The 20,516-nt window shown below is 39.1% G+C and overlaps 1 protein-coding gene across 15 annotated transcripts in view; it reads left to right on the forward strand.

Annotated features, from left to right (window-relative positions):
• MPDZ (multiple PDZ domain crumbs cell polarity complex component) overlaps positions 1-5,637 on the forward strand; it is a 167,969-nt gene extending 162,332 nt beyond the window's left edge. For all 15 annotated transcript variants that reach the window (XM_087869635.1, XM_087869639.1, XM_087869640.1 and 12 more), the window contains 4 exons: positions 637-741; positions 1,296-1,408; positions 2,211-2,334; positions 4,198-5,637. In XM_087869635.1, the coding sequence (XP_087725761.1) occupies positions 637-741; positions 1,296-1,408; positions 2,211-2,334; positions 4,198-4,344 (489 nt within the window). In that variant the 3' untranslated portion in view covers positions 4,345-5,637. The remainder of the gene's footprint in view (positions 1-636; positions 742-1,295; positions 1,409-2,210; positions 2,335-4,197) is intronic.
• Positions 5,638-20,516: the final 14,879 nt, after the last annotated feature.

Below are 20,516 nucleotides of genomic sequence, written 5' to 3' on the forward strand. Positions count from 1 at the left end.
ACATAACCACCTCTTAGTGTAGTCCCCAAACTAGAAATGGCTCAATCTCCTTTGATACCTGAACTTGTGACTGACTGGCACTTAAAAATGGATTGTAGCACGTAGCAGGAAACTTTTCTGTGCGGGACTGATGGTGAATACTTAGGTCTTTGTAGGACAAGCAGGTCTCTGTGGCGACGACTCAGCCCTGCCCTGTGAAAGCAGTGAATAAGCAGGGCTGTCTTCCATCCAAACTTTGTCAACAAAAACAAGCCGTGGGCCAGACTTGGCCTCGAGTCACAGCTGACAGCGTCACAGCTAACATGTGTAATAATAACATCCGAGGAAACGCTGGTTGCTAAATGAGATAGGGTATTTTATTCTTTAATAAGAAGCAGTATCTTACCCAGGAGACATGAAGAGAAGGGAAGAGTGATTTTCCGCCTTCCCCCGGAGACTACAGAATTCAGTCATCATGGACAGCTTCTTTTTATCGTGGCTCCTTCTTGAAATGATTGGTTTCCTTGGTTGTGTTTCAGTTGCTGAGAGCAGTGTGTGCACGATGTGCCGGGTGGGGAAGGAGATGATTGTTCAGGTCTCAGGGTCCCACTGTCCTGGCTGCTTCAGCAGATGGCTGATTTCTTGTCTCCCTTGCAGGTTGGGGACCGGATTGTCACTATCTGTGGCACTTCCACTGAGGGGATGACTCACACCCAGGCAGTTAACTTACTGAAAAATGCCCCTGGCTCCATTGAAATGCAGGTAAGAGTCGTATCCAAGCACTCTTCACAATATGGGTGGCTTGAGGACACAGGAGCTTTAAGCATTAAAGCAGTAAAAGTGCTTAAATCTCCTGATATTATTTTATTGACTATTTCCCGTGACCATAAATGATTACATTCAGAGTTCCAGGAAAATATGTATGAAACATTTTATCCCAATGCGTTTATTGTTTCATACTTTATATCTAAAGGGGAAAAAATATAAGCTCTTAGCAGTAAATGATTAATTGCTAGAATGTTAAGTGGTATGAGTGGCTGTGTATTCTGAAGTTCTTTAAAAAATAATTAAATATGACACCATGTTTGAAAAACATCAAAGAACTTTGTAGAATTGAATTACTAAAAGATTTTTCCTATCAGTTGAAGAGGCCTCTGGACCTTGTGAAATTTCTCTTTGGTTGTATATCAGGTTAACAGAAATAATTAAGTGGACAATAAAGCACATGTTTTAATCCAAATGCTATTTTTGAAGGAAAATTACTGATGTCTCCCTAGCCACACGAACATGTGTTTTTCTGTTTCTCCCGTGCACAGGTGGCTGCTGGAGGAGACGTGAGTGTGGTCACAGGTCATCAGCAGGAGCCGGCCAGTTCTAGTCTTTCTTTCACTGGGCTGACGTCAAGCAGTATATTTCAGGATGATTTAGGGTGAGTGCATATATTGTGGTTTCTGTGTCCCTACCACTCAGATAAAGATGAAGAAACAGGAGACGAGGTATGAGATACGAAAACCAAGTGTTTCTAAACTGCTAAATAATTATGGCATGGATTTCATCTATCAAGTAGAGACAGATAGCGTGCCACTACCCTTCCCACGGTTTGGGCTCTGAGTTTTTTGGGGGACATTTTAGTCTTGATGTCACTACCCTGTGTGACATGGAACAGATCAAACCTATCCTTTTGAAATTCCAATATTGCCAACTCATTTACTAAATCATCCTTTTGGTTAAAAAATTCACAGTTCCCCAACACTTGAGTACAAAAGAGTTAGATCATAAGGAGAGGGGAAGAGAGGAACATATGAGAATTTTTAAATGATTTGATGCAGGCTTTACATTGCTAGTAATGCATTCTCTGAGCTTGGGAGTCCTGATATTTGTGACTTACTCCGTGGTAGACCTCTGTGCTGTAGCCTTCTTCCTTTAAATAACCTGGGAAAAGAATGTGCATGTGTACAATGAGAACATGTGAACACGTTAGTTTAGGGGAACTGTAAATGAGTAATGGAAGTGGGGTGTTAAGTAGGATTTCGTTGGATTATGTAAATTTAAAATACTGAGCACAGCATGCATGGACAGTTCAAGCATCCCCAAAATACCCATAATATATATACTCATTGTCAGTGGCACGGAGATTTATGGTGGTTCTAGGGGGATGTCAGATAATCCATAACTTAAGATTTTATTTTAAAAATCGAAAACCTCTTTTTTCTTTCTTCCCTTTACTGTAGACCTCCTCAGTGTAAATCTATTACACTAGACCGAGGACCAGATGGCTTAGGCTTCAGTATAGTAGGAGGGTATGGCAGCCCTCATGGAGATTTACCCATTTATGTTAAAACAGTATTTGCGAAGGTAAGCTTGCACATTTTAACCCCCCCCCTTCCCCCTAAACATTCATTAGTAGTGGTCAGCAGCTGGCTTATTAGTTTATGGCCTGAGGTAACGCCAAATGGTTAGCAGTTGATCATTTTCTGTTGGAACTCCCTTCAGGAACAGGTCATTAAATATTTTTGTCCAATTTGAGGTTTAGTTATGTTTAAAGGAAAATAGGCTCAAATTGAAATTCCATAGGAACTCTTGACAATATGCAATAAAAATATTAATGAACTTTAGTTAGACAGTAAGGCCTGATTTTTTGTCCTTTGAAAACAGGTTGCCTATGATTGAATGTCTTTTGAAAATGGGACATTTTAAATATGTACGCTGTAGAGTGCTGGCATTTCTTTTCCTTTGTGATGTTTTTGGTTGTGAAATATGAAATAGACACAGAAAAATACATAAAACAGTTACACAGATTAAATAATAGGGCCTTTATTTTGCAGTTAAATTTTATTGAGTAAAATAGAAAAATGACAACTGAAAAACTTGCGAAATATGCAAAAACTCTGTCACTGCAGTAAAGCAGCTATTTGCAATCACGGAATTCAGTTTTTTAGAAAACTGCATTTAGTTGTAATGATACAGTAAGTATTCTATTTTAAGGAGGTTTAGAATAAGAATAAACTTACTGCAGCATTGGTGAAGCTGTTAAAATAATTCAAACCCGTACAATTATTGTTAATACGTTCTTAAGACATTTTTTCAGGAGCTCCAAAATTGGACATAATTTCCTGCAGGAGAAAATCTGGAATCTCAAGATTTCGCAGTGCAAAGGAGCAGACAAACCTTGCACCGACCTGTTAAACAGTTTGATTCAGGGCTTTAGATTAGCTCTGTTGTCCTGTAAAGTACCTACCTATGGCGGTTTTATTCCATTATTTTGAAAAAGAATTATTATTTTTAACCAACTCAAAGTGCTGTATCTACAGCAACCTAGTTATAGGCTTAATTTATGAGATTTTTTTAAAAGCCATTGGTATGTCCAAAAATACAAACAGCATTTGTCAGTGAATAGAAGAGTCATGCAGTCCTTTTCCTCAGCCTTGGAACAATTTATTTAAGGCATGCTAGTTAGAACATATTTTAAGAATTTCATCATTATGGATTCCTCATTAACTTTTCCATATTTTTAATCTTATATTTAATTGCATAATTGCCTACTATAAGCATGCCTTAAGATGGGATTCTTTTTCACACAGCCATGTCTGTGTTTAATCTGAATCATTTAAGGCCCATAAGAAATATGAAGACTCCACACACCCTGGGGAAGTAAAGCACAAGCAGCTCGAGCAGCCTATTCAAAGCCACAGAAAGAATTACAGTTAGACTCCATAGGACTCGTGTCCTGCCCTGCCCTTGTCAACGTGCGTGTGGGCTTCATGCTTCTGCAGACCTTCAGGTTCCATGGCCTCACGCCCTTGTCCTGTAGAACTGCTTTTGTTCCTGTCTAGTCCTTTGTCTTCTTCTGTAGGCCTCCTTTACAGGATAAAAATCCCTGGATCCTATGAAATCGTTCTTGCTAGGCAAATTCCCAAATATTCTTTATTAATTTGAGTTCCCACCAACTGCTGCGCCAAACAGCCAAAAACCATCCAGCTAATCTATTGACTGCTGAATTCTCTCTGAAATTGGAATCTCGGTGCTAAACCATTTAGGAGCAAGACCTCCTCTGTGTCTGTTCATCATTGCTTAATGGCTGTGGAGCACCCGGGGAGCACCGGGAGCAATGTGTGTGTACATGCAGAGCAATTTACATTCTTGTTCAGATCTTTTTCTGTTGTGTAGCTGCGAGGCAGCATTTTTTGAGAAGCAAACAAGCCTACTTTATAATTGCAGGGAGCAGCCTCGGAAGACGGGCGTCTCAAAAGGGGTGATCAGATCATTGCTGTCAATGGGCAGAGTCTGGAAGGGGTGACCCACGAAGAAGCTGTTGCCATCCTCAAGCGGACGAAAGGAACTGTCACCTTGATGGTTCTCTCCTGAATTTTCTGCAGAGTGGGGCCAACTCAACCCCCTCTCCCATCCCACACTGTGAAGGGAATGGAACTGGTCTTGCAGATGACTTTCCCCATGCCGTCTTCATCAGGCTCTTCAGAACTCCAGGGGGAAAATGCCACTTAAGTTTGTTTTTCTCATGTGGGAGTGATTTCCTTGCAACCTGGCATCATTTTTCCTTTCTCCTTAAGTTTTGTGAACATAAACTCAAAGGGAAGGACTGTGTGTATCGGTAAATCCAGTCTTTCTTTGTAAAGATGTCTGACATTTTATAGTCACACGTGCAGAAATTATGGTGTGCCGAACTGGTTAGTAGAGAAAGAAAAAAATAATTATAAAGCGAACCTAAGAGAAATGGCTTTAGTAAATTAGGGTAAGAATGAAAATATAAAATAAAGAAGAAAAAATCTCAAGTTTTATTTTAAAAAATGCTTCATTTTCTCAGTCCAGCTCCTCTCCCCATTTCTAACTAGAAAAGAAAACATTTTTCTCTGTTGAGAAATCCTTAAAAATCCTTAAAAATACTCTCAGTATTTAAAATATTTGAATATTATAAAAAAATTTCCTCTCCCCACCTTTAATATACCCACACATACATATTTTCCTCCTAAAATAGGTTTCTAAGGTTGAGTAAATAGCGATTATATGAAGCAGTGTCCCCAAGTGGGTGAAGGACACATCCGATGCAAATCTTGGTGTTCATTTTTATTTTTGACCTGTTATAAAATATTTGCATGTTTCTGTAAGGAAGATGGTGATGCCACCCGCTATTGACTGTAGTTTCTCTAGAAAGCAGCCGTGCTCGCCATGGAGGAACATAGAAGTCGCTCAGAATCTTTAACGCTGGTTTTAACCGATGCAGCACTAAACGTGCGTGCTGTGCCGTTGGTTTTCAACTACTATTAATCTTAATGACAGAGAAAAAGCAATGTGTTAGTAATTATTTTGGTTGTGTGCCATTAGTAAATTGATAGAAAAATTAAGGGGATTAACATAACTTCATTTCATTGCCTTATATTAACATCTTATAATACAATAGTTTAAGGGAAACAGATGGAGCTGTTTATTGAGACAACTGGTGAGGAATTATCATGTGTTCATTCCCATTTTAGAGCGTGAAACTCCTACATTAGAATATATAAAGTCACTTTAAATATTATCTATATTTGTAACAGAAGTAGTGTACAGATATTTTATTACAACACTTGTGTAAATGGAGAATTGAAGTGAATAAATAAAGTGTTTCATGGGGCACAAATAAAGAAACAGGCTTGTTTTTTTGTTTGTTCCTTTTACTGGGAAAAACCTTCATTATATTGTTCAAGATTTACAATTTAAAATTGGTTTTTATCATGTCTGACTCAACATATGGTGTCCATAGTTACAATCAGAACTTTGGACAACATCATTATGAAAAGCTCGATGTTTCTTACATGCAGAATTTTTACTAATACTGAAGTATTAGTCTGTTTTTCCATCTGTTTTTCCGAGGGTGCTGTATTAATGCAGCGATATTGTGAATTGTTCTTGGGGGTAGTCAAGAGCTAAAGCGAGTTCAGAGAGAAAAAGTCATAATGAAGTTATTTATGTTCATAGATGTGAAAGTCTGATTTGAACACCGAGCAAGGAATTGGGGAACATTTGTTCTGCTAGGTCTGCCCCTCACTAGCTAATGAACGTGTGTATTCCGTCTGATTCACTCATCTGTAAGATGATAGGTCCTCTTATCTCAAAGCTTGCATCCAGTACTAAAGTACAAGCATTCCGTGATTCTTACACAGAATGGACAGGAACGCACGTTGCAACAATTCAGGGGGTATTCTCCCCGGCACTCCATGGTAGACTCAAGGGGAGCAACTTAAGCCAATTAAAGTTGGAGTAAATATGTGGGAGTACCCCCAAGGAGAACAGTCCCTGGTGTCTGTACTTGCCTGGGTAGCAGCTCCCCAAAATTCACAACTACAGGGAAGCATAGAATGTGATCTCATTTGGAAATAGGGTCTTTGCAGATACAATTAGTTAAGATAAGATCACGCTGGGCCCTAAATCCTTAAGGCCATATCAAGACACAGAGATATAGGGGAGGAAGGTCATGTAAAAATGGGGGAGAAAACAAACCAAAGACCACCTTGGGGGCTACCAGAAACTAGAAGCAAGGAAAGATTTTTCCCTAGGGTCTTCAGAGGGAGGTTGGCCCTACTGACACCTTGATTTCAGACTTCTGGACTCCAAATTGTGAAAGAATAAACACCTGTTGTATCATCCACCGAGTTTGTGGTACTTTGTTATGGAGTCCTGGGAACACTAGTAACAGCGTCTTAAATGTTTTTATAGTCATACCTACCGTCATTGTACCTGGCTAATAGGAAGAGTTATACATGTTTGCTGAGCATGCACATGATTACATTATAGGTCGTGATTCATTTCATGGTATTAATATTGTTTTAGTTGGCTAGCTGCAGCCTTCATGCTAAATGCAAAAAAGGAAACAGTGGGCATGCCACTGTGGGGATATAAAAACACTGAGGAAAACTCACCTCCTGGATTGCTACTAATTAGCAAAGTCAGCACAGGAAAGGGGAGGGAGGGAGGGAGAAAGGAGAAAGGGAGGGAAAAGATTGAGAGGAATACATAGATTCATCAGCATCGGAGAGATGTGAAAAAGGCTTATGCTTCCTGTATTTGTGTAAATAAGAGAGTTCTCTGTGGAAGAAAGTGTTTGAGCAAAGAGTTTGAGGACTTGAACCCTTATAGTTACTGCTACATACAACTCAAGACAGTGAATTGCCCGTAATCGGTGCCATATAATCGCTCATGTGATTAAACCACACTGGTGAATACTGCACATTTCTGGTGTTCTTTCTGAACCCTCCCAAAGGACAATGATGGTGATAACACTAAGGAGAACAACAATAATAATAATAACGTGTTTCGTTGCAGCACCAACGGGCCTGTAGCTGCTGGAGTCGTCGCGATGTGGTGTCGCAAGTCCGTAGGCTCCACACATCACAACAGGGATGGAGTGCGAAGCATGAAAACATGAAAATTCACGACAGATGAGACAAGAAAAAGGACACATTTTTGTTTTATTTGGGGGCATAGTGGTAAAGCAGAGTGTGATAGGTTTGGTGAAGCCAAGGAACCCCTTTCTTGCTCTGAGGTGACCTGTCCTACGTTGCCTTAGATCTGATCAGCTGGCTGCTTGTCTGAGGACGGTCTTAATTCGGGAGTAGAGAAGTTGAAAGGATGCCTGCGGGGAGATAGGACTAAATAGCCTTGTTTCTTTTTTGGTCTAGATGTGGGAATGTCAAAACTATCATCACCTGCTTCCAGCAGGCCTCGTGTGTTGGTTCATGTCAGTAACAAGTATTCTGGAACGCACTTGATTTATGCATAGATGTTCCTCAATTTTGTCGATTAGGAGTTAATGTTTAATTTTGCCCTTTTCGAAAGAGAGTTATTTGTAAGGCGGGACTGCCCTCTGTCACCTCAAGTGGAAAAAAATTGTGGGCGGCAAGAAAATTTCTAAATGAAAGAGCATGAAAACTAGACAGAGCAAATGTTTTAAAAGTGCCTTTTGTATACTTTATATTGCAGCTGCTTTTTCCCTTCAGAATAGAGCTGGGTAGTCCCTATTGTTCATTTTGATGTAAATTAGAAAAAATGTATTACATTATCTAAGAATTTTACTTACCAGTTGGTGAAGTACTGGAAGTTCAATAGTGGGCCCTTGAAAAGAATTCTGTCAAAAAGGAGGCAAATCTATGGCAATGATCTTGGAATTCTCTCACTAAAAATGTTTCTTGAGGACTCTGAAAGTACTACCATCAAAAGACTGCTTTGGGCGGCTTCTAGGAGGAGCTTCAACTTGTTCATTTAACACGGAGCATTTTTTCAGAGGGTTGTGTCCTGTGGGAATACTTTGTGATCCTTTCTCCTTCCCTCCCCCGCCCTCCTCCTCTTTGCATGTGTGCGTATTTTCAGAAACAGTACAACTGTCCTCGGAAAACAAACTTTTTGTCCGATTTTTTTTTCTTACTGATGTATTAGAAATTATGATTTTTTTTTCCTGGGTCTACCTTGAAATATTTGACATTCAAAGTTCCACTCGCCTGAACTTCATTAACCCGAAGGCACATTATTCCATTTGGTAAGACGTACAGATTTACCTTGCTTTGGAAAATCCAATGAGATAACTCTAAAGCATTGATACCATGCACAGGATAATCTAATCAAGAAATGGTAATAGTTGTGCATGTGTGTTATGTCCTGGTACACAGAGGGTAATATAAATTCAATAGCTTTCTTTAATAGCCTTCACTTTTCATTTTTGTGTAATATTGTCTTTTTCCTCTAAAGTGGTTGAGAATCAATACATACCAAAATTTCAGTTGTCATACAATCCATGTTTTCCATATCCTTGTATAACTCATGTAATATTTAATAATTAACAGTATGATTACTAAATAGTTTTCTTTAAATATAGACTAATTTTTAACTTAAATGTGCCTATAAGAGGCATCGTATCTCAGTACTTGGAAGACTAATATCATTTGCCATAAATATGAAGTAACTATAAGCAAAATCCACTTAATTAAATTCCATCAGGATACTCTTGCCTACCAAGGCTCAGAAGGCCTGCTCGCTTTGCTAGAAAGGGAGAAATAAATGTTAAAATGGTGGTAATGACTCAGCAGGTAACTCTTAAAGGAACTGAAAGAAAATACCTTTCCATTATGTAATTCGGTATTTTCTAGTGCCTTGTCATTGCCACCTACAACAGTGATCTCACCAGATACTCCCTCTTTGGAAAAACTCTATGATACCAAAGTCAGGAAGGTTTTGTTGATAGGCTCCTTTTTTTAAAATGTGAAAGCAAGCTGGTCAATTCCTGCTCTTAAGAGTATTCTTGCTAATGAGGTTAAGATTTTATCAGGCTTTCTCTAAAACCAGAATTGGGTCATCACCTCCAACGCTTATTGTTTTGGCAATCTGAGTTTGAAATAAAGGACAAATGACATAAATTAATGAAGTAAAATTAATGTTGTGGTAATATTAAATAAAGCTAATGCCTCTTGCACCTGGAGGGCTATGCAGATGGCAGGCATACCTAATTGTGCACCCTGCTGCCTTTAAGTGTACTGATAAAAATCTCTCAACTGAAAATAAAATATGTTCATTCACTGGCTCCAGACAGGTGTGAGTGAGGCAGCGCAATACAGAAAAAACACAGCCTGACATACTTACTTTTTAAGGGAAAAAATGCAATTCTCTAAGTTAAATGAAATAATTAAATATTTACCTGATTTTAAAAATAAGTCATTATTACAGTCATGGTCTTTTGTCCTTTCTGTGAATATTAAAATATATGTCAGCCCCATAGACAAAGATTGCTCTCAAACCAGTAAGGGAGTACTTAAGTTTACATTTTACTGGCTACACATTAGTTAAAAAGATAAATTTACTAATTGGATCCTTAAAAGTTTCCGTGATTTCTCACTGTCGGTACAAACTGGGTTGGCCAATGATCGCTCAGATATTCAGCAACTTGTTCAATACTTTGAGAAGTAGCTACCCTAGGAAATATGTGAGTATAATGAAGGATAGAAACAATTTGTTTTGCTACAGGTATTTCAGAGAGGCCACTGAACGTTTAGAACTTTTTAGACGAGTTCTCTTTATTTAAGGAATGGGAATTCTCATGAATCTCTGTGTTTGTGGCCATCAGATACCTGCAGTTAAAACCAGCATCTTCTAGTTTTAGCTTCGGAGTGTCTCTGATAATCAGGTATATATTTGTTACCCACATTTTAAAAATAAGAGGACAGACTATTCTTTTTCAGACATAGTTTCCACCCAAGTAGGAGATCTGGTGCCGGACGTTCATTGTATGATAAAGGATGCCAGCCCACTTTTAAGAAAAAGTGTTGAGGGGTGGGGAGAAAAGAAGTGGAAGGTTTTCTAGGTTGCGGAGCACGTAATTTCTCCATCTTTAAATCTCAGATTTAATAAATAATGGAACATTTTAAATTTATATTTGTAACTTCTATTGCCGTGTGGATCACAAGTGGGATTATTTACACTCTATTCATCTACCTTAATTTAGAAGTAGCTGGCTCTTCTTTCTTCTATTTGGTAGTTGATTTTTTTCTGAAGTTTTTCCTCTCTGTACGCTTCAGGTATTTATGTAATGAAGTCATCAATGTCTCAGCACCCACTTTGCCTTGAGTGAATGTAAGTCCGCTGATAAATGTCTTATGCTGAAGAAACGCTAGATTTCTCTGAAATGCAGTGTAGAGAGGGTGGGTCTCTGGCTCCCAAGCCCATGGATTCATACCCTGGCTTGGCTCCCGCCCAGCAGGCAGGTGACCTCTCTTGCCTGTAAAATGGGAAGATGGTACTTGATAAATAGTAAAGTCTGTGAACTCAAGGGCAATGATGATGCACATAGTGGAATCGTGGGAGTCATCTGGAGTATGCCGTCACTAGCATTCATTTTTCTGACTTTAAAAATAAACTTGGAAACGTCCCTTGCTTTCTCATTCTAATAATTTCCTCATAATTTCTGCTAGAATGGGAAGCAAGAGCAAAAACAGTTCCAGGAGAACTGAGAATGGCAGAGTCTCGTTGCTCGGTGAAGTGGATGTGTCCCTCCTTCATATTTTAAAGTAGATGTATTTGGGATGGGAATGACTTAAACTCAGTGGGAGCTTCTATCAATCTAGCCACATCACTTGCGTAAGACAAGTATTTAGTTTTAAAAGTAAATGGGAAATTATACAATATCCGTCACTCACATAATCTATCTTCCTCAATGTTCTGTGTTAAATTAATTGGGATAGATAAATTTTACATTCATCCTCCTTTTTGTGTGCAATTCCTTTTCAGAAGGAAGGCAACAAAGCAAAAATTAATCTGGTAGAATATGGGGCGCCTGGGTGGTTCAGTTGGTTGAATGTCCGACTTGATTTTGGTTCAGGTCTTGATACCGGGGTCATGATCGAGCCCCAGTAGGGGCTCAGCAGAGAGTCTACTTGTCCCTCTCCCTCCCTCACTTGTGTTCTCTCTCTCTCTCTCTCTCAAATAAACGAAATCTTTAAAAATTCATTTGGTAGACTAAACAGTCTTCTAGAAGGAAGTTGGTGAGATCAGAATGTCTGCCAGGTACTCCTTTCTTCCATATTAGATCTTATTTCTCAAGTAACTGATAACTAAATCAGTTGGGGAAATGTAGGGTGGAAATTATATGTACTACGAATGGTTAAATTCTTTTTTAAATTTTTAATGTTTAAATTTCTAAGGAGTCACGGAAGGGAGATTTGTTTTTAAACAGGACTTCTCCCAAGTGATGATCACAATTGATGATAAAATAAGCTTCAAGCTATATGTAAGGTCATACTGTTTAAGATTGAGGTGAGGGTTGGGAAAATAGAAACTTCTACTTGGGATACTGCAGCACTCTTTTCCGTGAATGTGATGAAAATTGGTGCTTTTCTGAACCAGAGAGCAGACTAGTGGTTCCTAAGTTTGTACATTGAATGGGTAAGCTTATAAAACATTCTCAATACCCACTTGCTAATAAAATAGTTTATGAGTACTTATTAAAAAATATTTTTCAGTTATCTACATATTGGATACTGTAAAGGGCCAAGATCACCCTTAAACATTAAAGCATTGAGATCCCAAAGAATATAGAGGTTATAACCACCTGTGCAGAAGTGATCACTGGCAGATAGATGTGCCCACGTGAAATTGTGATGGCAAGTCCTAAAGTGTGCTTTGGTGAGCTTTCCTCTAAGACAATGCATCTTTTTTTTTTTTTTTTTTGGTGACATACTTACCATGATGTTACTACTTAAGAGCCTCTCTGTTTTTCACCTTCCACAAAAAAAAAGAAAAGAAGAAGAAGAGGAAGAAAAAGAAGAAGAAGACGAAAAAAAAGAAAAAGAAAAAAAAAAGAAAAAGAAAAAGAAAAAGAAAAAGAGAAAAAGGTATTAAAAGTAACTTAACTTTCCATTGGGGGATTCTGAATACTGGAGAGAATAGAAATTTAGTCACTAAGGAATTTGAATGGGATTGTGAAAAATGTTCCAAAATTCAAAAGAGGAAAAAAATGGGATTGGGTCCATAAATTTTTACTAGGGCCAGATACTTAGTTTCTCTTAATGTATTTCTTCACGGGAAAATATATCTTCCACCCACATTTTTGAAAGTCAAAAATATGTAACAGATGTGAAAGTTTTTAAAGTTTTAAAGCATAGACCATTGTTACATATTAGCTAAACCATACATTTATAGGTATTTTGATTAGAAAATTATCAAATTGACCAATGCTGTCTATATATGCTGTCATTTTCCTGTTACATAGCCTTAGAAATGAAACATTCCTACTGATAAAGTGCTTTATTAATAAATCACATATATCCCATTTTTTCCAGTGTATAAGGTGGTATATAATTTTTTATTTTGCAGTACATAATTTTTTTAAAGATTTATTTATTTTTAGAGACAGAGAGAGTGAGAGAGTATGCGTGGGGTGGGGAAAGGACAGAGGGAGAGAACTTTTCAGGCAGACTCCTCACTGAGTGAGGAGCTGCATGTGCGGCTCCATCCCGATCCCACGACTGATGAGATCATGACCTGAGCCAAAACCAAGAGTCGGACGCTTAACCGACTGAGCCACCCAGGTGCCCCTGCAGTACGTGATTTAAAAAAAATCATCACCATGGGGCGCCTGGGTGGCACAGCGGTTAGGCGTCTGCCTTCGGCTCAGGGCGTGATCCCGGCGTTATGGGATCGAGCCCCACATCAGACTCCTCCGCTATGAGCCTGCTTCTTCCTCTCCCACTCCCCCTGCTTGTGCTCCCTCTCTCGCTGGCTGTCTCTATCTCTGTCGAATAAATAAATAAAAAATCTTTAAAAAAAAATCATCACCATAAATGGACTGAAGAACAAACCCACATCTAGTCCCAAGTAGATTTGTATCTTCCCCGTGTCTTGAACATTCACATTTTACAGGAAATGATTGTACTTTGCTGCTTCATTTTATCTACATTATGGACTCTGTTACTATATCGAAAATAATATTAGCTCAGGAGTCCTGCTCAGCAGTGGGGAGAGAGGTGAGGGAGAGGCAGAAAGACAGGAGGATGAAGGAAAAAGTTATTTTATTTTTTTAGAAAGGAAAAAGTTAGTTTCGAGGAGAGGGGAAGATCATTAGCTTCAAGCCGATTCGGATAAAATTTCTGCCATTGTATGTAAAGGCTAAATAAGGGCTTCCTCAGAGTCCATGGAAAACAAAAGAGCAGGGTCAATTCTAATTCTAATTTGAGGACAAAAAGCAGAGTTTACAAAATCTCACAAATTGCATATAATTACCAAGAGCTTCGTAAGTGTTTAGTGATTATAAATAAATGAATTATATAATCATTTCAGGACAGACTTGGACAGATCCAAGAAAAACAAACCAAGAATAATGCCAATGGGGGACATTGTTGGTTTGCATCTTCTGTCTCTTTCCCTTCATCTAAAACTTTTTGTTTAACTTTGGGAAAGTGAGAATAAGAGAACAGTGAGAAGTCATGGATATTTTTCACTCTCTGAGGAAATAGAAAAAAAAATGCTCACAGTCTCAACGTCATGAGGGGCAGGTTATAACTGCTGCTTGTTTCTGTAGATGCCACCAAAACTTAGGTCCAGTGGATGCTTTCCAGGGGAACGGATGGTATCTAGCTAGCAATATGGTTTAAATCTTTCTGGAATTTGATTTCTTCTTAATCAATTGGAGTTGCTCACTACGATAATCTTTATCATAAAAAAGAGTATTATGTGTATCTTATTTAATCAAACCCATTTTATACAACATATCAAAATGGGTGCCCCACCTGCTGGACAAATAATAAATATTTATAAAAATTAGCACTTGGGCCTTCATAATCTCCTTGATATTTCCCTTAGGTAATATTAATGATAATCAGAATAGTCAATTCCAATGATACTTGATATCATGCAAGGAAAAGGTTATTTCCTCCCTCCTTTAGCCTGTGAACCACCCAAAGTCCTCTGAGAAGCATCATGACAGATGGCGTGAGAGGAGAAATGAAGTAAAGCCAAAATCTAGATATTTCAGATGAAATTAGTTTTCTAGATTAAATTGCTAAGTGCCCCAGTCCCCCAGATAGTTTTCTAGTGTAGATTTGGCTAGAAGTATAATCAAGCTAAAGTACTAACAAAAAACTGAACACACAGGGCTATGGATTATAGATTTGATAAATAAGGTAAGAGTTGATAACCAGAGTAGTATTTGGTCCAGAAAATATATTTTTTTAACCTATATTCTGCATGAAGTCTCTAGACAGTGAGTGCTTTTTAGAAATAGGTGATTGGTAGAGGCTCAGTGACTGCAAAGACATCCTCTGTGGAATCTTCCCCAGCTCTCCCTTCTCCCCACACCAAACAACTCTCCCTTTAGTGAAGGACATTCATGCATTCTTCACGTCCCGTTAGAACAGTACCCTTGAAATATGCACATGCTTTCTATCCATATGAATACCGTTGCTCTTGTTCAAAACCGTAAGAACAATTCCTTGCCCCTCTCAGAGAAATAAGTAAGTACTAAGTTCCTGGAAATGAAAGGTTGTAGTCTTTGGTTTAGTTCAATAGAAGTGGAAGATGGCCTTTCCTTAAGAAGGGTCACAGCATTAAGGACCCTGGTTTAGATGCGTGGACTGAGAGCTCATTACCTAAGGCTGGGCTGAGAGGCAAGAGGACAATCTGATTGTAACAGTCAAGGGAAGGCTTCAGTTCCAATCTGTTGTCTGACTACAGAGGCTGAAGACCACAGCTCATTCTCAGAATTTCACTAACATTTCATCTAGAAGAGGTGCTTGCAGCCCCTTCTTGACAAATTCAAGCAAACAAAACCCATGCAAGTTAAGTGACTTAGATGGAGAGTTTCATGAAGTCTTATTTTTCCCTAGTCTTCCATCAATAAACATGACATCCCTGATGTCTAATTCTACCCATAGCTTATTTATCAACTTGCTAATCTCTTTGGCCTTTCTTTCTTTCTTTCTTCTTTCTTTTCTTTCTTTCTTTCTTTCTTTCTTTCTTTCTTTCTTTCTTTCTTTCTTTCTTTCTTCTTTCTTTCTCTTTCTTTCTTTCTTTCTTTCTTTCTTTCTCTTTCTTTCTTCTTTCTTTTTCTTTCTTCTTCTTTCTTTCTCTTTCTTTTTCTTTCTTTCTTTCTTTCTCTTTCTTTCTTTCTTTCTTTCTTTCTTTCTTTCAAGATTTATTTATTTATTTTAGAGAGAGAGCACAAGTATGAAGAGGGGAAGAGGCAGAGGGAGAATCTTAAGCAGACTGCACTGAGCGGGGAGCCCCATGAAGGGCTCCATCTCACAACCCTGAGATCATGACCTGAACTGAAATCAAGAGTCGGAAGCTTAACTAACTGAGCCACCCAGGCTCCCCAAGTCTTTGGCTTCTGATGGCCCTCTCCAAATTCCCTATACAAATTTTATAGTAGACTTGAAATCTAAAGCTGATTTCCATAAAGGCATAATCAATAGGTAAACCACAATTTACATGTAGTACAAATATAAATGAGTGATATTCCAAGAAGCACAGTCTGGGAACCGAAAAATAAAACTAAAAGGAGTCTAAAGATTTATTCCATTTACGAAATCTTAAATGTTATGCTCATTAAATCTTCTTAAAAATCTTTTGATTGACTTTTATCTTGTCCTAATCTTCTACTCGCAAAGAAAGGATTAAAAATTACATCACCTCCTCTACTCATTCTCCAGCACTCTCCTCACATTGTGTGCTGCCCCTTTTCCTTCCTCCACCTTCCAACTGGAGTGGCTCCTTGTGCCTGCCAAGCATGCCAGGTTGACCTAGGACTTCTGCACAACCCGAAAGTTCCATGCACTCCTTGACTATCATGGAGAGCAGCACAGAGTAACCCCTAGGAAATACATTTACTTTCTAAGTCTGACCACTTTTCTTGGTAAAATAATCCTCTGCTTTCAGCACATAAGTAATAGCAAGCAAAAATAAAATATCTGTCTGCTTGGAAGACTGCAGGGAAGGCAAGGCAGGATATGTGCGTATTTATAGAGTAATGTGCAGGTCTCTGAGGAGATTATATCTGTAACTGTAAATATGTGTTTTTTTTTCCATTGCTTATCTCTCTCCCCCTTCCCCCTTTTCCATCCTTCCTCTCTCTCCTAATCAAAAAGACACTTTTCGTGGCACATGGGTGGCTCAGTTGGTTAAGCGTCTGCCTTTGGCTCAGGTCATGATCTCAGGGTCCTGAGATCAAGCCGCACATGCGTCTCCCTGCTCAGCAGGGAGTCTGCTTCTCCCTCGCATTCTCTCTCTCTCTCTCTCTCTCTCTCTCTCGCACTCATGCTCTCAAATAAATAAATAAATAAAATCTTTTTTTAAAAATTAGCTATTTTTCTCTTCCCCAGACCACACTGAAATATAAGCAGAGTCTCAGAGCATCTGTGGGCGAAAATGTTAGAGGAAAATGTTTGGGTGCCTAACGCACGATGTTTTCACTCCCCAAAGCTACATCGGAATAAGGCTGGTGAGGGGGAAGGAATAAGGGGATGAAAGGCCTGAAGTGGGTGGGTGGGGAAGAAACGTCCAGGATACGGGCCAGAAAACTGTGAGGTAGAGAGTAAGTGCCCCATTGTCCTTGAGTGACGACGCCTGGTTGCCAGCTCACATGGAGTTGACCAGTAGTGCCCTGACTCTGCCCTCTGCCCCACTCCATGGCCTGTGGACAACCCACCACGTGCCAGAACTAGTCACTGTGAGTCTCCCAACTGATACAGGCAGCATTGAATGGCTTGGGTGAGTTTGGTGACACGGAGGGAAAAAAGTCTTCCTCCCTTTGGTTAAGGAGGTGGGTGTATTTCATTACCAGGTAGGAAGTTCTCTAACAGGCAGGGCAACAAGGTTTATGGCACTTCTGTTTCCCACAGCACAAACTTTTAAGTCCCTGTGCACAGAGGCTATCTCCCGCTCCCAAGTGGCTGCTATTTCACAATTTTACTTGGGGATAGTTAGGAATAAAGAAGGTTGAGGATAGGACTTGAGACATATTTTACCACTGCTCTGGTCAATGGCTAGACTGTATTCAGACTAGTTTGTTAAGGGAAGAATCTTCCTTCCTTGAACTGCAAAGATATTTCAGTAGTGCCCTCCTCCCCCAGGCCATGTTATATGGTCACTGGCGGAGGTCTGGCCCTGTTTCCCACAGGGTGTCCTGAGCAGAGACAAGAAGGGAAGGAATTTATTTTCATTCTGCAATCTGCAGGTCAAAATGGTTATCGTGGCTACCAGTCTTACCTTGATTCAAAACCCTACCTCCTCTTTGTTCCACATCTCTTGTGTCCAGGACCTGCTGTTCTTGTCCTCGTCCTTGGTCTTTATTGTCTGTTCTGTTCATCTGCTTGTCTTTGTTAGGTCCCTATCCAGAGACGGAACGGAATTCTGTCCAAAATGCCGAGTCTCCCCTAACGCCCAGACGCAACATGCTGTACCTTTTCCAGTACGGCCTGCCCCACATGTGTCATCGTTGTCATGTGCGTAGGCTTTGAATGAGATACACCCCTGGCTCATCTCAGTGTCTCTCATTTCTTGTTGTCTCTTGATCGGGATTGGGAGTGCAGATTGCCACGAGGCCATAGGGTTGTCCACTGACCCAAACCTGCAGGAGCGTCCATCTTTCTTAATGAGAGGGTCCTCCTGCCATTTATGTGGCCACTCCTCTCTGGTGCTTTATAACATGGGTTCCCTCACCTCCCAATATTTAACTCACAAAAGGGGTTAAAATGTTTGCAGTTCTTATAAAAAAAATAAACACTGCTAATACTGTATTCAGTTAATATTTAAGACAAATTACCTGAAAAACTAGTATTGGGATGTGTCAGATGCTAATGTTTGAGGGAAACGAGGTTTCATTGAGGAGGAGGAGTAAAACACTTCTGTGGAGAATTTGAAGAAAACTGCTGGACATGTTCAAGAGCTCTAGAAGTGAGAAAAGTACTGGTTCTTTATGAGTCCTGATTTTTACTTTCAGTGTGTCTTCAATTGTCTTCAATCTACATGCATCACTGGCAGTACTTGGACCAGTCACTCAAACATGCCACTTGCTGCTCAGATGTGTCCCAGGCTCTCCACCTGTTAGAAAAATAAGTCCATCCTTGCTTAGGATTTGAGGCATCTGCAATCTGGCCCCAAATTGTCCCATCTGATTCCCGAGTTTTATTCTAATGAAGCCTAGGCCTATTGCTCACTTTATAAATTTCCAAATGTGATTGGCATATGGTGGCCTTCATGTTTCTATTTATACTTACCTTTTTCTCAAACATGTCCCTGGATTGCTGATTCTTCAAAACTTAGCTCAAATCCTTTATTTTTCACACAGTTTTCTATTTAATGGGCTGGTATGCACTAAAGTGCTTCTCATGGAAGGTGTACCTAGAATATAACAGGCACTCAGAAAACAGCTATTACTAATCAGAATTCATCTTTCTTCTTCTTGTGCTCATAAAATTTTATCTCTGGCACAGAATTTTTCAAATGTTACATATTCACAAATCATGGTCCAAAAAATAAATCGCTGGAAACTTGGTTAAGCCCAGTTAAAGAGATTTGTTTTATGTTCCATTTATCAGAATGTCAAATACAGCAGAACATCGTAAATCTTTACTGGGTGTAGAAGACCATTTTCCAAACTCATTTGACCAAATATATCTAGTGAGACTCAAGTTCTAAGGAGTAGCTGTGTAGGGAGCACACCACCTCCACTCTAGACTTTGATTCGCCAAAGTGATTCAGCTGTATATTCTCTTCCCCGACAGATCTTGAGCTTTGGGGCAGAAGGATTGGGTTCTCATTCAGTTTTTTACTCCACAAACCTTAACAGCCCATAACACTTTTTTTTTTTTCTTTTTGAGAGAGATTTTTTTTTTCCTAAAGCAACTGGACAGGAGTTGTGTTTTTATTTTTGAGGAATTAGCTGTGTTGTGAGTGGCGAAAAGGAAACCTTCTGTGCATGGTCCAGCCTGCAGGAAGCTTGGAGCTGGAGAGGGAAATGTTGGGTTAGCATTTGGCATAGCCAGTAAGTTGCAGCAAAAATAAGTTCGTTGATATTGGAAGGTTAGGTGTAGAGTACAAGCCAGTCCATTAATGGTAAAACACGTTTTCAAGTTGGCTGTTCTTACTTGGTACGTTTCTGTGCTTGGGTATATTTCCATATTCCTCTCTAGCTTGTTACCCTGACCAAAACATTGATCATATCCTATGGGCCTGGCATGGTATCATTCCAAAGGTGATACTAATAAATCACATGCCTGGAGCTTTCTGATTTTCAGTAAGATTAAAAATTTTAAATTAGGAAAGAATCCACTAAATATTATGGATGAGTCATCTTCAAAGTTACCAGTAGTCTATGGTAAAACGAGGACTAAAACTCCAAGTTTTCTGATGATAGTGACTGACTCTCTTGATTTAACACAAGTAGATGCAAAGGATGTTTTTAGAAGAATTCAATATTTTAAATAACTTATAACAACAGTATCTTACCATATCAGCTTAATTGAAGGAAAATTAGCCAGATTAATCTTGGCTCACCTTATACAATTGGCGTTCGGGTAAAGAAGATGAATAAGTAATAGTTGATTGTTGTCATTAACTTATTGAAACTAGCCTACCAAGAGCTCAGACATTAAACCATTAAGAGTTCATCATCCTCAATATATAGAAATTTCCCGCAGGAAGCTACTTGAAAGATCTTTACAATTCTGCTCTTTCTTTGACAGAAAAAGAAGCTGCAGATGAACAACTTGCTCTGTAAATATTCAATAAAATTCACGGTTTCCTTAATTGTGTCTGTGAGTTGGAGTTGACTTAAACTTTATCTGCCCTGCCCATGGCAACGTCAAGCAAATGCCCCTATCAGTTTCTTATCATTCCACCTACTAAGTCTTGGGACAGTTACATAAAAGCAAAACGAAGCACACTTATGTTTTGATTACTACCGTGGTCATTATTGGTACGAGTTCCCTATATAACCTTGATTAAATGTCTATGTTTGTATAACAGTGATGACAATATCCAATTACCAGACAGGGCCATTTTGTGGT

The sequence above is a fragment of the Ursus americanus genome, chromosome 18, assembly GCF_024610735.1.
Source record: "Ursus americanus isolate L20-20 chromosome 18, mUrsAme1.1.p, whole genome shotgun sequence".
NCBI lineage: Eukaryota > Metazoa > Chordata > Mammalia > Carnivora > Ursidae > Ursus > Ursus americanus.